Source organism: Coturnix japonica, chromosome 7 (genome assembly GCF_054131305.1).
Source record: "Coturnix japonica strain WE chromosome 7, WE-NBRP24, whole genome shotgun sequence".
Taxonomy (NCBI): Eukaryota; Metazoa; Chordata; class Aves; order Galliformes; family Phasianidae; genus Coturnix; species Coturnix japonica.
This window is the reverse complement of record NC_140669.1, coordinates 847,501-869,366: the sequence shown is the minus strand read 5'-3', so window position 1 is coordinate 869,366 and position 21,866 is coordinate 847,501. Positions and strand designations below refer to the sequence as shown.

The 21,866-nt window shown below is 40.0% G+C and overlaps 1 protein-coding gene across 50 annotated transcripts in view; it reads left to right on the top strand.

Moving 5' to 3' along the window:
* The window catches only part of QTMAN (queuosine-tRNA mannosyltransferase), a 155,678-nt gene that overhangs the window by 99,872 nt on the left and 33,940 nt on the right, over positions 1 to 21,866 (top strand). For 30 of the 50 annotated variants that reach the window (XR_014947857.1, XM_085552058.1, XM_085552053.1 and 27 more), the window contains one exon: positions 21,018 to 21,386. The exons of 3 other annotated variants lie outside the window; for them this stretch is intronic. Coding sequence is in view for 40 of the 47 variants with exons in the window: in XM_085552058.1 (XP_085408184.1) it covers positions 21,018 to 21,386 (369 nt within the window). In the remaining 7 variants the exon portion in view is untranslated. Of the gene's footprint in view, positions 1 to 9,331; positions 9,411 to 21,017; positions 21,387 to 21,866 lie in introns of all 50 variants that reach the window. 17 more of the 50 variants (XR_014947860.1, XR_014947858.1, XR_014947859.1 and 14 more) reach the window with 1 other exon arrangement.

Below are 21,866 nucleotides of genomic sequence, written 5' to 3'. Positions count from 1 at the left end.
AGTAATTTTAATCTTAAATAGAATTATACAGTCAAACAGAACTGTGGATTCATAATCATTTTTTCAAGATTCATTTAATATTTTGCTGATTTGCAGCACTTGATGAAAATGTACTGTAGGTTTAGTTGATCACCAAATTGGGCTGCGGAGCTGATAAAGTGAGGGTTTGAACCCTCGGTCTTTATATTTGCTGTACGTATTTCAAACGTATTATGGATACATATGTAGACGAGGACTTTATTTTTTCAAGTGTGGGATATAAAAGCTGTCGGTAATGGATGATCTGTGCTTTTAAGATGTAATCTCCTCCACTGACCATCTTCCTTCAGTCTAGCTCATGGAACGCACGGCGTTTTAAAAGGCTTTTCAATAAATCACTGCAGGTAATAGAGGAATCATTCTTTGTGTTGTCAAGGGAGAACCAGTACGGTAGGTAAGGATATGTTGTCAATCGTGCTGCCCTGAACTCAGGGGATGCTGATAGTCGGACCTCTTCCATTGTGGCCCAGTCCGTGCTTGTCCTGAGCACATAGAGAAGCACATAGAGATGAGCACATAGAGAAGACCAGTCATGACAGCCCGTTAGACTGGATTGTTAAGAGCGATTCTTGCCTACTTAGTGAATTTAAAAGTGTGGGTTTTTTATCCATTGTGTCACTTTTTCAGTTGGTGGACAGGAGGCATTGATTAAGCATTAGATTGTTTTCTTTTAATGAAGCAAATAGGCAGCTTTCACAATATTTTGTAATATCGCCGTATTGCTTTATGTATCAGAGATAATAAAATAGCTGTTTTAAGTTTGAGAGCAGATTTGGTGAGCGTGACGTTAGAAGAAATTGATGAATTCTTAGTAAAACTTGGTGCAGTGTTCTAACTTCTACTGGCTTCTAAGCAGAGGCACAGGTTGGTGTGAATTCAGTGATGAACTCATACTATAGGCTTTGCTAATTTTCATCAGAGTTCTGAGATGCTTTTAAGACTTGCGCTGTTTCTAAGTTCATCTGGTTCTTTATGTCCTGCATACAAACCTCGGTCATTTATTGCCTCCCTGTCTCCTCAGTGTACATTAGCAAAAAGAAGTTGAGAAGTGGTGTACTTGTGTCTTGTCATGCTTCATTGATTTGAAATATATTTTTTTGTTAATGGCATATTTAATATTTAGTTTTCCTCCTGTCCGTGGTAGTGCTTTTCAAGTAAGAATAATAATAAGACTTTTGGAGCACGTGTGTGCTTGTCCAGTTGACATTATCTTCTGTGCTGCAGTTAAACTCCTCTTGAAGCAGAAAGCAGGGATTGCAAGCCAGAACCAGTGGGCTAATTGCATACCTGAACACAGAGAGTTCTATGTGCATAAAGTACAAATTATTTCTCAAATTGACACTATTTAATGTCTGTTAAATATTTCTGTTATTACTGATGTGCTTTCAGACCTCTATTTATATAGAGACTGGTTGTAGTGTCACACTGGTTTTGGTTCCTCATCTTGAGAGCATTACAAAACTCATTAGAAAAGCCAGATCCAAGGCGAAGTCAATGAGTAAATTCCTCGTGTTAAGACTCAGGCTGGGTATTAATTGAAGCTGTGGTGTGAGTGAATACTGCTGGTAGGTTTAATCTGGGAAAGACTTGAGATAATATTAGTGAAAAATGCAAAGTAACCGGGTTAGTTGTTGAAGGAAGGAGGAACAAATGTGCCAGACCATTACCATTCTTAAATGGGCATGTAAGCTGGATGTCTCATTAGATTAAATTGTTATGGATGTCCACTCATCTGTGGAAAAGATGTTTTTATCCCAGTCAGAGTACTGCCTTCCTTCTCTAATGCGTCTCACCAGCAGTCCTCATACTTGTGTCACCTGAGGATCAGAAACCTAAAATCCGCATCATCTGCAACTATTTTGGGGAGATTGTTTGAAAGCTGAACCTAGCTTTCAATCCAGCTCCATTACCACTGTAATTGTGTTAGGGAAACTCAATCATCCCAGAGTTCGGTGAGCCAACTTTGAAGTGGCTAGTATCAAATATTATAAAGATCTGCCTACATTTTTAAAAAGCACCATTGTCTTTAATGACATTTCAACTTCTGAGTCACTTGTGAGCCTGGAACTTAGGCTGGTAGGTTTCTTAGTTCTTTTGGTGGTATGCATTGGGCTGGCTTCTGTTCAGGCACTTGATTCCCCGTCATGTTTTTGAAGAATAAAGGCATTAGAAAATGCATTTCATGACAAGTCTGGCTTTTAAGGCAGAGTAATTCTTTAGAAAGCAGACTGGCTTCTTGCCTGAAAGATTATCTTCCCCGTCCGTGTCTTTTGAGCCCAGTAAAAGCTGAAATGCGTTGAGAACTTCTGCTGAAGGTGCATCTAACACCTTGCCCACTTAGAGAATGAGTTGCTGCCACATTTGCTCATTTCCTGTCTCATTGCAGGCCAACATGTGAAGCTCATCGTGTTTCTTCTTCCAGTAATTTGAGACTGTAATGCCCAGTTGTCCTTTATTTCGCAGAATATCATGCTGTGGCCACTGAGGAAAGTGCATGTCAATATAAAGGACCAGGGAGCACAAGTTTAAGTATTCCGCTTTAGTCCTGCTGTGGTTTATTTATGCGTTCCTTTGGTACTGTGAAGGCTTTCTTCACCTATAATTGCCAGGGAACAAGCAATAAAGGCTTCACTTACCAAAAAATTCTTGGAGAGTGAAGAAACAGCCATGTTGGAAGTCTAATACTGCCGAACTAAGTATTGCATTAGGTTTTCCTGCACTAAATATAGCAATATAATAGTTTAGCAAAGAATCTTAATTTCAAAATTGATATTAAAGATATGAAATAAACTCTGATATTCATTATTTTTGGGCATCTGTAGGTAGAAGTAACAAAATGTTAGTTACTAGGAACTGAACATTTAACAATAGTTAATAAAGTCCCCAGAATGAAAATAGAGCACTTGCTTCAATGCAAGCGTGTAGATTTAAATATGCTTTGAGTTGAAATTAAGTTTGATCATCAGGTTAATTTGTTGTTGATGGTTTGATCGTAAAGTCATCATTTGGTCAAAGGGAAAAACACTGAAAGCAAACCTCTCTCTTGATTAAAGCATCTTTCACAGTAGGTGGTTTTGCATTTGGGTGATGTGTGCGTTGTGTGTTATTACATCCAGTTCACAGTGGTCAGGGAGGAGATGTCCATAAGAGAAGGGAAGGAGACATTTGGCTTCTCCTTCCCCTGATGAAGTACATAACTTTGGGCAGTTCTCTTCACCTCTTCTGCTTACCCTGTGTTTGAAATGGGGCTAATAAGGCTTATAATCTGTATGCTTAGTATGCAAATTGGCAAAGTAAAGCATGCTTAAAAAATTGCCAGTGAATTTGGAGAGCTATTTTTCCTATTAAGTCTGTGAAAGAAGGAAGTGTCCAAATGCAGTTGTCTAATTGCACCTTTGTAAACTGTGTGGAGTGAGTATAAACGTGGCTCCTCCGTGGTATCTCTTCAGAAAGTCTTTTTGCCATAAGAAGAATAATGGCAGCATACTCAGCAGGCTGCGGTGGGATGAGATAGCATGCTTGCAGCATTTCTTTGCAGCATAATTGCAGCATCAATGAACCATGAATTCAGCCTAATTAACATAACTGGAACCACTGCAATCATGCTGCCATTCAATTTACTTTTTGAACATTCTGGTGAAGTATCGCACTTGTACTGTTTATTACTGAGAAGCTGTACAGAACTGTCCACTTGCTTTCTCGCTTCTGTCTTGATGTATTTTTATTATTTCAGGATAGCTGGAGAACTTCAGAAGTGGAAGATCATTGGCTCGCTGGTTCCATTACCGAATCTACAAATAATTCTGCATTACTTCCTGTAGAAAGCAATTAAACAGTTTAGTGTACTATAAAACTCAGAGTAAAATGCGCTAAAGTCTGAATTTCCAAGTTAGACACAGGTTCTGAATTGTAATGGATAACTAATGGCAGGGAATTTTGGAACTACTTTGGGTAAGGACTGCATTGCCCACATCTGAAAAGTAGCAGTTTCTGTTGTTCTTTGCAAGCACTGTACCTAGGAGAAACGTCTTTAGAGAGGGAGGGATTTGGTTAATGTTGCCATTGCTTGAGCCGCAGTACGGTGAGGAAACCACGGAGTAGATCAGCGACAGGGCAAAATAACCAGTTCTTTTGCACTGAGAGGTCAAGGGGCTGCAAAATAAAGCATTCATTGGAAAATAAAAGAGTTGAGGCTTCCTGCATCTGGCTTAGCCATTAGGCCAGGGGTGCTGACCGGTGGCACTGAGGCCATTTGAGAGCAATGCACAGCCAGGAGCTCCTGCTGCCATTTATGAAAGAACAGAGCGAAAAACTTTGGGATCTCAGCTGTGTTGTTTACTGAGTAAACCTTTTTCTTGCCGCCGATTCTGTGCATCTGCAGTGATGGTGTTTTACCACATCTAACTGGTGACGCAGCTGTGTGGTGGGGTTGTTTTTGCTTCTGTTTTCAAATGACTTTAGCACACAGGAGGAAAGTTAGCTTAAATGCTTAATAACTACCTTGTTAGAAAACAGCAAACAGCCAAGTTTTGTGTGAGGGTCTAAGGCTGGAAGTTGTAGTTGCTACAGGAATTTCCTGCTCAGAACATCTCCCATGCATGTGCATGTGTAGATACACACAGGTAAAGTCCGAGCTTCTGAAATAACCAGTTTGACTCTTCTGAAGGATGGTTACATTGAGAATAGCTGTTTCCTTTGTATGACACCTGTAAGGAAGATGCCAGCAGTGACAGCAGCAGAGCAGCAGTGTGAGCGCAGTGCTTGGTGCTGCTCTGAGGGATGGGTGCTTGCAAAAGGGTTGTGTTGCAGGTTCTCTGTAGGTGATGCTTTTACACCAGCACGATGTAATGCAGCTGTGTGGAAGCAATGAATGATGTGTCTGAGCAACGTGTTCAGTATTTCAGGGGGTGGGCTGGCCTTCGTGTAGCTGTTGGGCAGAAGGCATTTTTTGAAGCCCATGTTATCTGCACCCGTTGCAGTGTGTTCTGTAAGGGCTCCTATCTCACAGGTCGGGTTGAAGACAAGCACCTTCAAACAAGAAACAGAAATTAGAAAATAATCCGAGGTGTTTTTCTCAGTTTGGAGGACTGTCTGCTTTTTCCTTGGGTTGTGTTTCAGCCCTTTTCATTTGGCTGCTGACTCAGAGGATTCGATATTCCTGTTGACTCTGAGTCAAGATTTTCATTTGTTGGTTACTTTTTTTTTTCCCCCTGACGTTTTCAACTGAGGAAGTTAGTTGTTACACTTTTCGCTCTAAGCATCTGAGTATAAATTTAGCACTGGAGAACTGCAGACCTTTTGAAATAGCCATCCCGATCATCTGTTGCTTCTTTCTGTGTCCCGCTGTGACCCTCAGTCAGCAGCCGAGATCATATGAAGCTCTGTTCTGTATTTCTCCTGGAGTGATGATAGAGTTTATCACTGACTTTCTGATTTTGCTTTTTCTCTGTTAAGATGCTCAGTGCCTGCTGAGAGGTTGGCATTTTCTTCAGCCTCCTTTTTCTGCTTCTAATACAAAAACTGGGTGTTTGTGGGTATGTTTTTTTTTCCCAAACCTTACTTGTTAAGGTTCGCTTCATTTGACCATCCAATGCATGTATAACAAAATTAAACGCTGCATCTTATCTGGTTGGATGATCAGGGGAAAGTTGAACATCTCAAGGCGATCTTTCTGGGAAATGAAGACAGCAAAAATAATTCTACCGTTATCTGAAAATGTGGGCCCATGGAGATGGTGCTGGATGGTTTAGCGGCAGTTGAGGCCAGGTCTTACAAGGCTTTGCGCTTCATGAGAGGGCTCACAGGAGAAAACTGCAGCAGAAAGGATCAGGAAGGGATTTTGTGAGAGAATGTGAGCCATATAGACCTGCAAATTCAGGTAGATAGCATTATAAAATGCTCTCTTTCTTTTAAGAACATGTTTGAAGAAGAGGTTATCTTGAAGGAGGTAGTAAATGCACACACGTAACTTTATTTAGTGTGAGTGGCCAAACTGGCCTGCTAACCAGTGGGAGAAGAGGTCCAAGCAAGCAGGTGGGTGAGGAAGAATGAGTGCTGCTGAGTTCTCGTTTTGAGTGAGCTGCTGGGTTGCTGATCTAGTTTGTACCTGCACTGTGATTAATATCCTGTGTATGGCTCAGAGCAGAGTGCTAGAATACCATGTACATGATTGTTGTATAACAAAGTGAAGAAATCTGGCAGTTTCACCTTCAGCAGTGACTCTGAAACCAGCTTGCAGGCTGCCGTGGCTGCAGGATGGTTTGGAAAGCTCAGTGGTGCAATTCTGGGTTTTAGGTGTCACTTAGTCACCCTTTTCTCAGAAGGCACAACACGCATTTTAGCTGAGACTCTCCAGTCATACATTTATTAAAGGTAGGGTCAAGCAGGGGGCTGGCTGCTGGTGAGGAAGAGTTTGAAGGAAGTGCAGAGAATAGCTAAAGTGGTTGGTTCCTGGAAGACCGAGCCTGTGAATCATCCCTTTGGAAATGGAGGAGGAGAAAGCAGTGCCAGTTAATTACCACAGAAAGATGATGATAAGCATCTAAACTGTGGGCAGAGATCACGGTCCTTCAGAATCTTATTCCTGATTTGAGCCCTGCAGCTGCAATATGTAAACTCAGGAAGATGACTGAACATTGATACTTTAAAAGTTCAATAGTCACGCTTGTTATTGTATGCACTTACTGAGAATTGACAGAAGAAAATGTTATGGAGAGGAGTTTCCAAGAAGAGATCATATTTCTAGTTGAGTGTGCAGCAAAACCCGTGTGTTTGAATGGCTGTCAGATCTGGTAGAAAGAGAGAATAACTGCTCTGTGGTAACATATTGCAAAGGAAATAATCCGTCTCCTTCAGAACCACTATTTTTTATTGGTCGTAGGTGCAAATTCTAAAGCAACTCAGACCAAACGTCAGAAGTAATTTGAGCGTTTGGTATTTTAAACATAATTGCACTATTTCCACAAAGGCTGCGTTGCGTGTATTCCTGGCTGCTTTTAAACATTTATACTTTTCTGCCTTTCATACAAATTCATGAAATAAGGTCCTGGTAAATGCTGAAAATTGTAAGTTGGTTATTCTCGCTGAAGGAAATCAATCACAGAATGTTAAGGAAATGCATTTGTAGATAAATACAGACCTCTTCTGTATGTGCTGATGGAAGGTGTTTTCAGACTTCTGGTACAAAATAATTACCAATTTCACCTTTGATATATATCACTGCTTTATTCCTACGGGGTTTATCTTTTCAGTCAGTCATTCCTGGGCATTGAACAAGTGAAGGAATATTTTAAGGAGAAGCTGAATTTGGGGGGCTGTAGCTTAATGCAGGGGCTTAATGCTGTGCCCAGCCTTCCTGGTTCATACTGCCTTGTTTGACCCTGTGCAGTGATTTCAACCTCATAGCCCTGATTTAAGTTGATCATGTTAACACCGGGTCTTCTTTTCATCCAGAGGTCCTGTGGGCTCTCATCTGCCTTCATGTCAAGCCTTATTGAAGTCCCTGGGACTCACACGGCACCTTGTCTGTTGCCCCAGTGCCTTCCTGTGGTCCCAGTGTCTTCCTGCTATCTAGTCAGGCCCATTGCTGCCAGTGCTAAGTGATATCAGCCAGGGAACCTCATGTACCACTTGCTGTCTGGCCACAAGGTGAGCAGCGCTGTGGGTCCTCACCCACCGTGCAGACATCATCCCGTGGTAGGGATGGACTCTGGGACGCAAAGCCTTTGGCCTCAGAGCATCTGCCCCAGGGAGTTTTCTGAATATCTGGAGGTGCCCATCTCCCATTTAAACAGCTGCACAGCACTTTGATTAATTTTAACGTGATTGCCTCTTAAGAGACACTGAAAACTAGTTTTAAATTAACAGCCTATTTTACATAAAAGGCATGTATTGATGAAAGTAGCCTGTGACTTTTTGCTCAGTCCCATTACCCTCCTCTAATTCATATGCAGAAGATAAGATTTCCAGTGATCTCACTGTTTACCAAAACCCGACGTACTTAAAGGTTAATGTGCACTTTTCGTTACTTTCTGGTGAGAGTTTCATCTCCTGTTTTCTTCACAAAGAAAAATAAAGGCAAAGGAGGAAGGTATTTCCAGAAAGCACCTAATGGTACAGATGACCCATCAAAATTATCTGAATGCTTGTGTGAGAACTGGAAGTTTCCCTAGCAATGTTTTTGTATATGATGCTTCTGAATGTCTTATGGCCAGGTATTTTCCTGATCTTACTCAGTGAGGTCTGCAGTGCCAGATATTGCTGATGTTGGCAAATCTGATATTTGAGTTACCCGTTGTGCTGTTAAGCCCTTCTATAATGTGCTGAGCATTCTTAGCCCCAATTTTTATCCACCGTGGTAGGAAAATGATCATCAGTTCAGACGATGCTTTCTGTATGATGATATGGAAGAGCGTAACAAAATGAACTTGCAATGTGAGTGAAATATAAGGGAACTTTTGATTTGGAGAGGAAAGGAAAAAAGTTCTGGGTGATGTATGAAAAGATGTGTAAGGTGAAGTGCTGATATTTGTACAGAAATGTTTCTGAAAACCAAAGGTAATGCAGCAGCATAACGAAAATAAAATGTTAAGGGTGTTCACACTTCTTATTCATGTGAGTAGTGGTAGAACGCCTCTTGGATTTGTCTTACAGTCCATATGTACGTGATGATGCGCTCTGCAGATGAGGGCCAGCTAGAGTAGAATAGTTGGTTATCCTCAAACTGAAGATGGTATTTTTTCCAGAAGTTGGTTCTATAAAAAACTTGCTTATTTTAAGAATTCAGGCAAATGATCAAAATTAAAGCTTGATTGATGCTAAAGAAGCAGAAACATTGCTTGTTCGGAATTGTAGTGAGAAGGCCAACCTCTGGTTTGAAAGGCATTCTATAATATTGTAGTGGGTATTAATGATACATTTTATTGAGTTAGAGCTATATACATATTTTATATGAGATTTATTTATAAAATAAAAATCTCTAGATGCTTTTTGTACTTAAAGGTCATGATTATGACATGTTTGATATGGAACAAAAGGATTAGAAAGCTGAAGTTAAAATCTGTATCTCAAGTCCACTTTGGCATGTGTCAAAGAGGGTAGGGTTCTGTCTAAGTGGAGGATGGTAGAACTTGAAAGCCCAGCTCTTTGCTGGGGCTGAGATTAAATCTCAATGCAAGGAAAAAGCAACAAAGGTCTCCAGAATATCTGAAATCTGCAAATACTTCCTGTATTTAACCTACACTTTCGTTGCGTGACTGTAAAGAACAGCAAATCTTTGTTCTTTCCTCCTCAGTTCCCAGTCAATCACTTCAGAGACATAGGAGAAAAGTTATCAGCCTTCCTACAGTTTCCATCTACCCCTTCTGTCAACTGTGAGTACATCAAAACTATGAGCTCACATCCAATCTTAAAGATTTTTTAAAACTTCTTTGTATGTATGTTATGTATGTGTAACATATAAGTGAATGTAAGCATAGTTCACCCATACCGAGGTCCTTTATAGCTTTAAAGTGTAGCTGATATACTATGTTTGGTAAGAGGAACTTGCTGTTGGGTTCAGGTGGGAATTAGGTCTGCTTCAGATGGAGAAACAACAGACGCTGTAGGCAGGTAGGAGCCTGGAGACATGTAGGAGCCTGGAGTGCTTCAGGAAATCTTTCAGGTCCATCCATTTGTGAAAACTTTTAGGGCTGTTTTTGGTGCCTGCAAAAGAATGCTTCAGACGCACCTCTCATATCCTTTGGGCTTGATAGGAAGGTGCTGGTTTAGCAGCTTCACAGTAGGTCTTGTGCAGCGAGGAGCATGGCTGTAGATTCAGTGATTCATACATCTAGGATGCGGAAGGCTGTAGTCTGCTTCACTTAGAGCTGGAAGTATGGCAAGAAAAATGGTTCAGAGCTTCTTTCAGCTCAGCTCGTGGTAATTTGAATCTGAAATAAATTAATGGAGTAGTCCTGCTTACAGCTCATCAGCTGCAGAGGTGTTATTAAAGAACTGGTGTCCCTTTTCACTAAGAGCACCTGTATCTAAAGCCACGTTGTGATTGTTCAGAGGCGCAGGATGAGACTTCTGTGTCTCGAAGCAGAATAGAAAGCATAAATGTGTGGAACATCCCAATCATCGCACTTATTCTTAATTTCGTCTCAACAAGGTTACTCTTTCGGAAAACCATCGCAAAAGCAATCCACTCTTTTCAGTTAAAAGCCATTCATACGGTGACAAACCGCTGTTCTTCCATTTATATCTGTATTCATCCATTTAAACTGCAAAGATTTCCAGCTTACATCTTGGATTTATAGCCAGCTGGCTGCTATGTGTAATACGAACGTATTCTGACTGTGCATGAAACATTTTGTCTCATTTAACCCATAATTGTAATGCTCACTTTAGGCCACAGCTCACCTGCATGTGTTTAGCATTCACTGTGCAAGTTCCCAGAATCGTGGCTTGCTATCTGTTCGTGTGTGCGCAATCTACTGCTATTAGAGAAAAGTTAAGTAAAAAAAAAAAGAAAGACAAAAAAAATCTCCTGGCACTGAGCTGGATAAAATGAATATGTTCAAGATGGTGGGCCATAACCGAGCCAGCTCTTGTGGGATCGGTGCCCACTTTTTGGCATTTACAATAAACTTTGGAACAACTTTGTAACATGAATGTTTTAATAGCAACTGGGAAGGGGAGGGGGGGGGGAAGGCAGGGAAGAAGGACATATGCCCTCTTTTATTTATTTATTTTTATCTCTAAATGACTGCTAGATTACTGATTGTTCCAAACGCAGTCCACAAAGCTGTACCTGTTTGTTAGCAGATTTCGATGCTCACTCTGGGCTAAGGGAATTGACTTGAAGTGATATTCTGAATTACCATAAGTTACTCAAACATCAATGAGAAACTTACGTTCAACAAAAGGCTTAATATTAATATTTGTTACTGTACTTCGACACTGTAAGAAATACAGTATATAGTTATTTTTTCTTTGCTTAATGTCAGTGGGTTCTAAGAGGGGCAATAGAACTATTAATTAATAGCACTAGTTCTGGATAATATCACAGTAAGCAATACAAAATCTTCAAACGCGTTTGTTCTTGCCAGCTATCAAGAGGAACCTTTACATATTTTAAAGGCCCATTAGGTTTGTTTACATACTCAATTGAAGCTGGTATGCTTTGCTTTCAGTGGAGCTGCCACTGGCAGGGACTGCACCAAGCTTCTGTATTTGAATTTCCTGCCTGCTGCATGTGGTCTCTAATACACTGTCACCAGTACAGGGCAGCTTTGTCTCCCACTGACAGCACGTAGGACTCAAAACAGTGTAGTTCCCAAACCTGGGGATTCTGGGGGTTGCTGTCATTAAAAGAAAGAAAGAAAATAACTGGAAATACATATATCAGAAGCAATTTTCCACAATGAAAAAGGTGCTCAGGGAATCAAAACAGTGCCTTCAGGTATATTTTCCAACCGAACAACAAAAATGTGCTGTGCTTTAAATTGCACTAGCAATCTGGAAAGGATTTTCTGACTGGAGTTATGTTAAGTGTTAATAGTGAAACCTGGGTACTTTTTCCTTTGATCTCTCCTCTAGCTCATATAGAATAATAGGATCAAAATAAAAGGCTATTTATACAAACACCTTGTTCTTTTGATGTTAGCAGAAAAAATTCTGTCTGCAACTACAACTTAGCAGCCAGTGCATCTGCTTCTATTAGTTGGGCCTTCTAATTTGCCATGACTGGTAAGAAAAGGTATCTCGATCATTTTTTTGTGTGTAGTTCGTGAACTTAGCTATGATTTTTCTCCTAAGTGCCTTTAATTACATTTGCAGAAGATCTAAAAATAAGGTAAGCAGGACCAGTAAATGAGTGGCTGATACGTGTTTGTGTGCTGCTGCCTTTCAAAGTACACTATAGTTTGTCCCTTGACCACTGGGGCAAGTACATTCAATGGGATGGCGCTGACTAGAGAGACTGTAAAAAGGATTAAATTAAAACTGGGGCAGTTGAGGTAAAGATAGGTGCTGGATTTCATAACCCTGCTTTCTCCATCCGCAGTTTCCATTTCTGATGTCTGAGGTGGGAAACAAGCTTTTGTCTTCATTGCCCACCTCTACAGGAGAGACTGTAGAAGTGTTGTAGCTGGTAGCTGATAATTGTAGGTCTGCTTTGCTATTATGCAAAGATCTACAAGACAGATAACCTACAGATCAGCATGAATAACTCTTAGCTAATTGTTCCCCAGGGTTGATCAGTAGTGTTTCTTTAGGAGTCATTATTGTGAGCACTTATTTAAAGCGAAGCTACTTCTTTCAAATCCCTTAATAAGATTGTTCTCCACCATAGGCCTTGAGTGCACAGAAACAGCTGAGTTGTGTTTATTGTGATGATTGATGGTGTTTCGTTGCGATCCCAGCTTCAGTTGTGACCTCCAAGAGTGGATGAGATGGGCATGAAGCTCTGTGCCAAATGAAAGCAAATAAACTGAAGTCCTGCCTTTCACCAGTGTTATAATTGCTGCTGTCCAGGAAGAGGGATTAGCGTGTGTGGACACAAGCTAGAAGAGACCCAGTAGCCAAGCAATATCTTGGGTGTCGAATGTCTCTCTAAGGCCTTGCATCCCACTGTAATTTATATTTAGCTATTAAGCTTATTAGATAGAAGCAGTCAGCTCATTGTACGCCGTTTGTGAGGGAAACCTCTATGTAAGTGCTGGGTAAGTGCTTAGGCTCTCACTGTCACTGCAGTTGAGGTTGCCACACGTGAGCTGTGACAAAGTTTGCTGCTCTGTCAAAAAGCCAGCTCTTCATTTCAGTGGAACACAAGGCTCTGTTCATCTCAGCAGTTCTCATTTCACGTGTCTGAGCACTGTACGAGGTCCCAGAATTCTATGCTTCCAGACCAGACTTTTGCATCAATTCAAGGAGCGATGTGGGACTCTTTGGAGGAGTAGTCAAAGTAAAAGAATTACAGAGACTATTCGTTTTTCTGCTTACAATAAAAATGTGGTTGCCCTAGTTCTGTGGTTACCATGAAACTAATCTGCTCTGTCATGAAGTTGGTGGGGTATAAGTTAATACCAGGTAGTAAAGGAATAATAATGAACTAAAACAGCAAAGGCATGGTCTTTTATGGTGAAACCAGTCTGATCCTATTGCAGTCTAAGGACCTACTGCAAATAGTATTTGCTGTTGCCTGGATATGACCAATTTACATATATACAAAGTCTATGAGTTAAGCCATAAAAATATACTTTGTATTTTACTCTTTTTTTTTTTTCTTTTTTTTCCTTGAAAGTAATTTGCTATTGTTCAAACTTTCAGCTTTCACTGTTTTTGTTTCCAAAGCCCCAGAAGGAAGAGAAAATAACAAAAGTCCGTAAAGGCAAAAGGGATATGTTCTCATTTCAGTTCACAGAATTTCCTGCCTTTAAACAATACAAATATATGCCCTTAGGTTTATAACGTGCTGGAAGGATACTGCATCCTTGGAGCAGATCTAATTAAAGGCAAGTCTGCTATAGGAACAGAGAGTTTCACCAGCAAGCCCCATATATCTCAGTGAGAATTGACCAGGCTTTAACCATGTTGCAAAGCCTTACAAAATTCTGAAGTGTTCACTCCCGTAAGTGAATAAATGTTAAGAAATTGCAAGTAAATGCTAAGCTGTGTTGAACACAACTAAAATCTAATGCTTAATAATTGTGCCCCATGTGAAATAACTACGAAACCTAACTCTGAAATGTATTCACAAGCAGAATAAACATGTACATTCACTGTGTAAAACCCTTTAAAGTACATTGCTTCCCTTAATTGCAATGATATTCCAGAACCAGAAGGCATTGCTTTCTGACACTCAGTACTGGAGAACCCATGGAGCATGGGCTCAGCTGGCATTTGTTGTGAGTAGAAAGAGAATGGCAGGTAGGGGTACCACCATCCAATATGGTGGCTTGGGTATTGAATTCTTTGCCTTAATTAAGTTCTTCTATTTTGGTTTTCTCATTTGCCACTGAATTCTTATGTACCAGCCTTTCTTCCACCACAGACCTTTCTCAGTAGAGACCTGTGAGTACCATTCTGTGAGCACTCGTTTCCACGATCACTTGAGGTGTCTCCACGTGAACAGTTTTTAGGGTTGTAGGTGTAAGGCGTTGGGTTGAACTGTTGGGGTTGAGCTCCCTGCATCCCCACAGGCTTATTTTTTTAATGCAGTAATATTCATGCTCATCTGTGTTGATATTGTCTTGACTTAAGCTTCAGTTCTGGTACAGCAAAGGTGTAAAAATATATCGTACAGTAGCACGTTTTCACATGGAGTCCTTGTATTGGTGAGTGGTCCTCATGGCCGGAGGCAAATGGGCTGGACCTTATGATTTAAATGTCCTGTGGATGGTGTAAGTGTGCGACAGTCCTGTGCTTTTCTTATTACATGAATGTACTCCTAACAAAATGTGGTTTAGATTTTGATGTGCATAAAATTATTATTTTTAATTAATTTCTTCAGCATTTCAGATAAAGTTTACTTCGGCTAAACCTCCCAGTGAAAGTGGGCTTCGTTGATTATTTGCTTCGTGGGGTACCTGAGAAAGTGTTAAATAATTAAGGTGAAATATATGTTCATAGAGTCATAGTGCTTTCCTGAGCAGCACACACTAGTTTGCATTTGGGCATTTGAGTGAATGATCAGAACCAGATGTGAGCAAGTGGAACATTTTACATAAATTTATTAAAATCATTATTTACCTGTAAGTTATAAGAAGGGCTTAGTTGCACGAGTTTGTTGCCAATATGTTCTGCCAATAATCTGCCAAAAAGCAGCTTGCTGGCAAAATGACTGAAATGGTTAGCTTATGCTTGCACAGAACATTACAACCCTGAGTCAAATGAAAACCTACTATAAACGAACTCTTTGATGCTGGATTCGCTGGAATATGTTATTGATATATGCTCTACAGTTTATATAGATTATGTATACTGTGCAAGAAGTATGGATATCTATTATGCATAACTTGATATGTAATCATTCAGGACACTTATTGTTTTCAGTATTTGCCGTGAATAAGATCACACAGTGACTGGTTTTAAAAGAGAGACTCTTCACGTGCAACCCAAAGCACTAAAATACAAATACTATTCGTTCAATTAATACAGAACGGCTATTGAAAATGTAAAATATCTGACATCTATACAGAGTAATTCTAAAGGCAACTTTTCTTTTAGGAACAGTTTACACATTACATAAACTCATATTTTTCATCCAAGTATCATTTCGAGAATAGCAAGCTTAAATATTGGAGGCCATAGGGAAACATAATATTACGATAATGTTCTTTGGTGCGGTTTGGAAGGTTTTAGGAAACATTTGGAAGTATTTTTCTCATAAAGTCACTTAACTATTGAAGTGTTATGATAGCACTCCCTTCTGCATTGCGTGTGTTGCAAAACAGCCTGGTTAAAGGGGACAACCATTCCATATATCCTGATTAGAAGGATTTCCACAAGGCAGGAAATTATATGCTGCAGGATCCTGGCATTAGTTTTAATTAAAAAGAGAAAAGAAAAAAGAAAAGAAAGGAGTAGATGTTTTAAGGTGTGATGCAAGTTTTCAAATACTAATTCCCAATTCAGTTTAGCAAGACGTGATACTGTTATTGTTTGGAGTTACATGTGAAATTTGCATTTTCTAAATAAGAGCTTGAGCCGTGCTGGGTTTTTTTTTAAGTAAGCAGTAATAAACATGACCAATCCTTTAGGATCCTAAAGAACCTTAAAAACCTTGTAATTCTCAGAAGCTTAACCTTTCTTTCCATAGTGTAATTCATTTGTTTGAACTTTTATGGAAGCAGAACTTAAGCTCGGAATTTCTGAATTTATCCGTTGTTACCAAGATGAATCTTGCTGCTCCAAAAATGGGTCTGTTCCTTTGCAGTGCTGGTGTAGCAGATCTGCACAGTGGTGATGTTTAATTAGAGAGAAAATGAGGAAAAAAAGCTCCCAATTGATGCTTGTCTTTACACCTTGCAGAAAATAACGCGTAATTTGTTTTTGTCTGTGTTATCAAATCTGTATTGCAGCTCATTGCCATCATTCCAAGGAATTTTGGACTTATCATGATTTCATGTGTTGAGGATGGTGGTCTTATGAATTACAGCTCTGCACAGGGTCTTATGTTTCGCTTTGAAGGGTTTCGGGGAACTCAAGATGTGAATTCAGTTATTTAGAGGCAGGCCCGTCTTCCTTGAAGACAGAGCGAGTTTTGCTTGTGACATCAGTGGCTGCAGTCTCCCTTCCAGTAATAAAGTGCAGAGTAATCAACATCTGCTTGGTTTTGCTGACCTAAAGCAATTAAGACATTGTTGAAATAATTTGTCGGCAGTAAATATGTAAGAGAATGGAATGATCCCACAAGCACTCAATTGGACTCGACATGCTTTTGGCTCACATGATGTACATGAAGAGCGGCGGCGTGGAGGGCTCAAAACCAGGGAAGCATAGACTTTCAGGGGCTGTATTTGTTTTGGAGTCGTTTCACCTGCCTTTCTTCCTGTTTTGCATAGCTTCACTGCAGGCTTATGTTTTTGAAGTTGGTACCTTTCCGTGTATTTTGGGAAATAATTGGTTTTAGAGCACTTCTAGTTAAAATCCAAGTCATCTTGTATGTAGGCTTTACGCTGCAGCTTGGGCTGTGATCTTCATGTTAGGAATTCAAATGTAACACTTGGGGGAAAGTTGAAAGTTGAGTTGACCATCCTCCCTGACTTGAGGTGCAGGTATTGCAGCTTAGGGAATGAAATAATAGGAGCATAGTTGAATCCAAGTGAGAGTAACCTGGGAAAAAAATGCAAGTGCTAGCAGGGGAATTTCTTGGCAGTGTCAAATAGGAATACTAGATATTGAGGGATTTTGCTCAGGAATTACTTGGAAACATAGGTGGAAGTTAGGGTTCGAGGAATGTGAGAATTATCCTGTTTCTATTCTACTCTCCTGAGATCTTTCTTCTCCCCGCTCCAAAGGACTGCACATCCAACTTGAGCCAAAAGCAACCATGTGCAGTTGCCCTGGATCCAGCCTCACTTCCCTGCGAGCAGCTCTTGCATCCTACCTTCCAGGCAGGCACACCTCCAGGGCTTGTTGTGTCCAGCTGATCTCTTGCCGAAATGACAATGATTTTGGCCATGCCAAGATGCAAAACCTACGTCTTTGGCCTTGACCATAGTCAGAAAGTTTATGGGATGCGGCTTTTAGCAACCTGATAGAATTGGATGGGCTTTGGGTAGGAGACTGGAAGTGATTTCCTGACTCTGTTCTGTGTTTCTCATGTCATGGAGAAGACAGCTAAGAGAAGATAATGACAGGGGGGAAAGAGCACTTCTCAAATATTTTAATGCTTCTGTATATTTTACTTTGCTCACAGGGAAGAGGTGCTGTTAGCACTCCAAATCTCTACATAAACCCTACTTATTCTACCCAGGAAAATGTATGTTCAGCTGTGGGAAGACGTGCTCAGCCTCAGTCCTTGTATTTTCTTTTGCCTTGCCCTTCCCAGTGCTTAATCTTGGCTCTGTTCAGTTTTCTTTCTGCTCTCTCTCATTGCTCCTAATCCGTGTCCATGCTTATAAGCCCCTAATATTTATATGGCATTATCTGTGTTAGAGATTACTGCTGACAAGTAATCTCTTCCCTCTTTTGAATGAAGAATTACGAGCATTGCTGAAGATCAGAAAGTGAAATTAGATCCCAGAAAGTATTTGACAACTTCAGTTAACCCTAATATCAAATTCCTTAAATATTGGGAATCTCCTTTCGGGCTTTTAGGTTCCAGCTGTAACACAGCACTGGGATACCTGACCAACAGTTCTTTCTCACAGCTGAACAAAATGTGTCTGTAATAAAAAAAGAAGTCACTAAAGACGAGTCTTCAAGATGTGTCACTTCATAGAATCATGGAATATTTGGGATATTCCTGGTAATGATGGGAGCAATGATTCAGGCTGAACATTAGGAAATATTACTTCTCAGAAAGGGTGGTCAGGCACTGGAATTGACTGTCCAGGGAGGTGGTGGAGTCAGTGACCCGGGGGGTGTTCAAGGAAAGACTGGATGTTGTGTTGAGGGACATGGTTTAGTGGGAGCTATTGGTAATAGGTGAACGGTTGGACTGGATGATCTTTTAGGTCTTTTCCAACCTTGGTGATTCTAGGATTCTATAATTTTAAAAGAGATCCACATCACTTTCAGAACTGTCTTTAACTTTGCTTGTTATAGATGCCTTTGAGGTTCCCAACTGGGCAGTGGTGTAGAAATCCTGCATGCTCTGCATGCTCTTGATGATTAACACTGGCCGAGATCTGTGCAGGTACCGGTTGGAGAGATGACTCAGTCTGAAAGGTGGCAGGGAAAAATAGAAAGAATGAATGTGAATTTGGAAGAAGAAAAGAAGAATGGCTGGAGCAAATATGCTACGGAGAGAATGTAAACAGAAAAAAAAGTGTTAACTATACATTGCCTTTCTGCAGTATGCATTTGGGAAAGGCACACGAGCAGGTTTAGAAGACTTTGTGTTACTATTTTATTTTCAAGTCATTTATTTAAGTGTCATAAAGAACATTAGCTAGTGGCTAGGGACTACAGTATCCATTATATTATTCCAATCATGTGGACAGGTTTATACTGGCTATGATTTACAGTGGTCTTTCTGCAGTTAAAATTGTTATATTCAGGTACAACATTTTATACACGGTTGTATTTAGTAGAATCCAAGTGGCTGAACACAGACACGTCTTCCAATCAAAGTCCAAAAAATTAATGCTTTTACATGAACGCTGGGTCTCGCAGCGAGAGCTGTTTATGGCTCTCTGCCTACATCCTTTATCATGTCTCTGTTGTTGTTAGTAAAATATACAGAACTACTTTATGCCAAAACAATGGAAGTTAATGCAGATAACTTGTTCCAAAGTTAACCATCAAATAAATCTTTTTTCTTTCTTTTTTTTTTTTTTAACTGTTAAGTGAAATGGTGTTCTAAAACTTTTTAAAATTGTCAAGATGATGGATACTGTGTGTGTAATACAAGTAAATACAACAGAATTGATTGCACACATATGTCTTAAATAAAAGGTTATTAAATAGTTTATTCGGGAGAGAAATTAGTGAAGTTTTATCTAATATTACTAGAAATGGTGGAGCAGATTTATGAGGACTGAAAACGAAGGAAAAAACCTGTTCTGATGTAGAAATGGTGCAGTGAGGGGTAGATTGGCTGGGAGATTAAACACAGACAACGAGACAGAACACTTAGGTGGTCCAACCTTTAGTGCATGAAGTAGTTCTTCTCATGGCAGTGGTTTTTCAAAGTCAGTTAAATATGATTGGATGAATCCGTACTCTTGACTCTCTTACAGGCCTGTTGGTTTAAGGGAAATCTCCTTACCTATTTTCACCTCCCCTTTTCCCCAACATAAATATATGAAAATACATCCTTGCATGGGTGCCAGGTAACTTAACTAAGTTTTGTGTCATCTTACAAGGATTTTACAAATGAAATAATTGAGTAAAATAAAATACATAGTGACATTATGATGTGTTCTAGGGTTCGGATCCTTGTGACCCAACGGCTTTAGATAATTCAGCTTAGGCTGCCACTTACCTGTGTCAGTCCTATGAAACTTGATGGTGGCTGGAGATATCCATGTCTTGAGCTTAACCACCAAAAGTGAGGTGATATCTGCAATGCTGACCTAACTTTTAAGAGTGTGTGTGTGCTTAGTAGCCAGGCACATAGGAATACAGGCAGCCATACCAAGTTGATACCAAGAGGGCCCGCGTGTGTTCAGAGGTGTTCTGTTGCAGGTCAGGGTGATTCCAGCATTTAAGGATATTTGTTTTGACAAACAGTTCGTTCACAACTCGGAAAGGAGCTCTTGCTTTGATCGAGCAAAACTCTGAAGAACTGTGGAGGAGGTTGATAAAATGGAGCAAGTGTTCGCTTTAGTAAACAGTTCAATAAACAGGCTATAGTGTGTAAACATTTGGAAATTAAAAGGAAACAGAAAATTTAAATGTCTCTGCTTATCTGGAAGAGCCATAGTCACACTGAAGGGCATGTAAGTAAATAATATTTGGGTAAATTAACTTGAGGTACAGACAGACGTTTAGAGTGAGGATCCCATGATGGCAGCGCATGTAGTTCTCTTTATGTTAATGTAAAAGAGTTGCGTTTGAATGGATGGGCTTTGCTTGAGTGTTTCCTGAGCAAGGACCACGATTCATCCATCCCTACTTTAACTCCAATGATGAAGTATATCTGCGTTGTTGCATTTTACATATTACAAAAGGAGTTCAGCTCTGTGCAAGTGCATCCTGTTGTTGGAAGGGATTTCTGTTTTTAAGTTTTGATTCGTCTTCTCAGATGATTGTTGCAGAAATCAGGAAAGGATAGTAGGATAAAATCCCTCTTCCGTGCCACAGGAACATGTTTGGTCCGTGTTATTAGACAATATATCGTCTTTCTGTATTAGCTTTCACTTAGCTGAGACGAAGGCACTTGCTGGTGTCAGCTTAGGGATAGACAACACTCACATTATGTCGTTACACCACCGTGTTTGGCATTTATTAGCACTCTTAGCTGTAGTCTGAGCAAAAGTGCCAAGATTTCACTGGCTGAAATAACAGAAATTGCCTTTTTACTTCCCAGAGATGTTTCCTTAATTTTATTTTAGTAGAGAAGTAGTTTTGTAGCTAATGCCTGTGCTGTTAGCAGTGTTGTAGTTCAGAGACCTTTGGATCCCCAGCCAGTGAATGTTTCACAGGCACCGTATTCTCTAAGATATATATGCAGTGTGTTACTGAGTGGAGTTGTTGCTTGAATGGATGTATGATACCAACTGGTTTTTGTCTTTTCATTTAATATTAATTGATTAAAAAATGCCAAGTGTGACTGCAACCCAGTGTAAATACTGTATAGATTTTTCTCTTCCTTTTGCTAACAGGTTCATGCCAGAGCATAAGCTTGCCCATTTGGAAAACATAATTGGTGTTAAAAGAAATGGAGATTCTTATCAACGTGAGGGCCTGCCTGGACAGCAGAAGAGCAGAGCTTTGGGAGGCTTAATGAAAAACAGCAATGAGCATCGTGAGTCTGGACTTTGTGAAACACAGCCTGGACTTTGTACCACACAGCATGAGGGACTGCATTCCCCATTAACAGCAGCAGGGAGATTGAGCCAGTCTGAAGCATCAGAAAGTACAAATCCTTGTCAAGAAGAAGATAAGCAACATGTGACTTTTAACCTCTGTAATATCTGGAGTGGAACGGACTATCAGCAGAGACCTTTACATGTTGTCTGGCCTCACAGGTGGTAAGTGGTGAACAAATCAAAATACTGTACCTTCAAAAGATTTATGAATTTGCCTTGGTACCATTTCTGTGACTTGGCTGTCAAGTGTGGAATAATTTCCTAAATACAGACTGACTTTACACATGGACGTACAGGGAAAAGACACGTCACTGGCATCTGATTATTCAAAATAATTAATTTGAGTATACATTCAGTCATGCTAACCAGACATTTAACTATTCATGCTAATGATTCCTCTTTCTCTGCCCAGGAAAAAGATACCACTACAGCTGAATCGATAAAGCTTAATTGTGGCAACACACTTCGTATGTGAGGCAATATATGCCTATACCTAATGTTATTTAAATTATCTTGATTACTTTAATGCAAAAGATTAAGTGTAAAGATACATTGGAGATCTGATGTGAACTCTCTACCTACATTTTAAGAACACCTAGAAAGACACATAGAAAGAGTCTGTGACCGTATTAACAGTGAGGC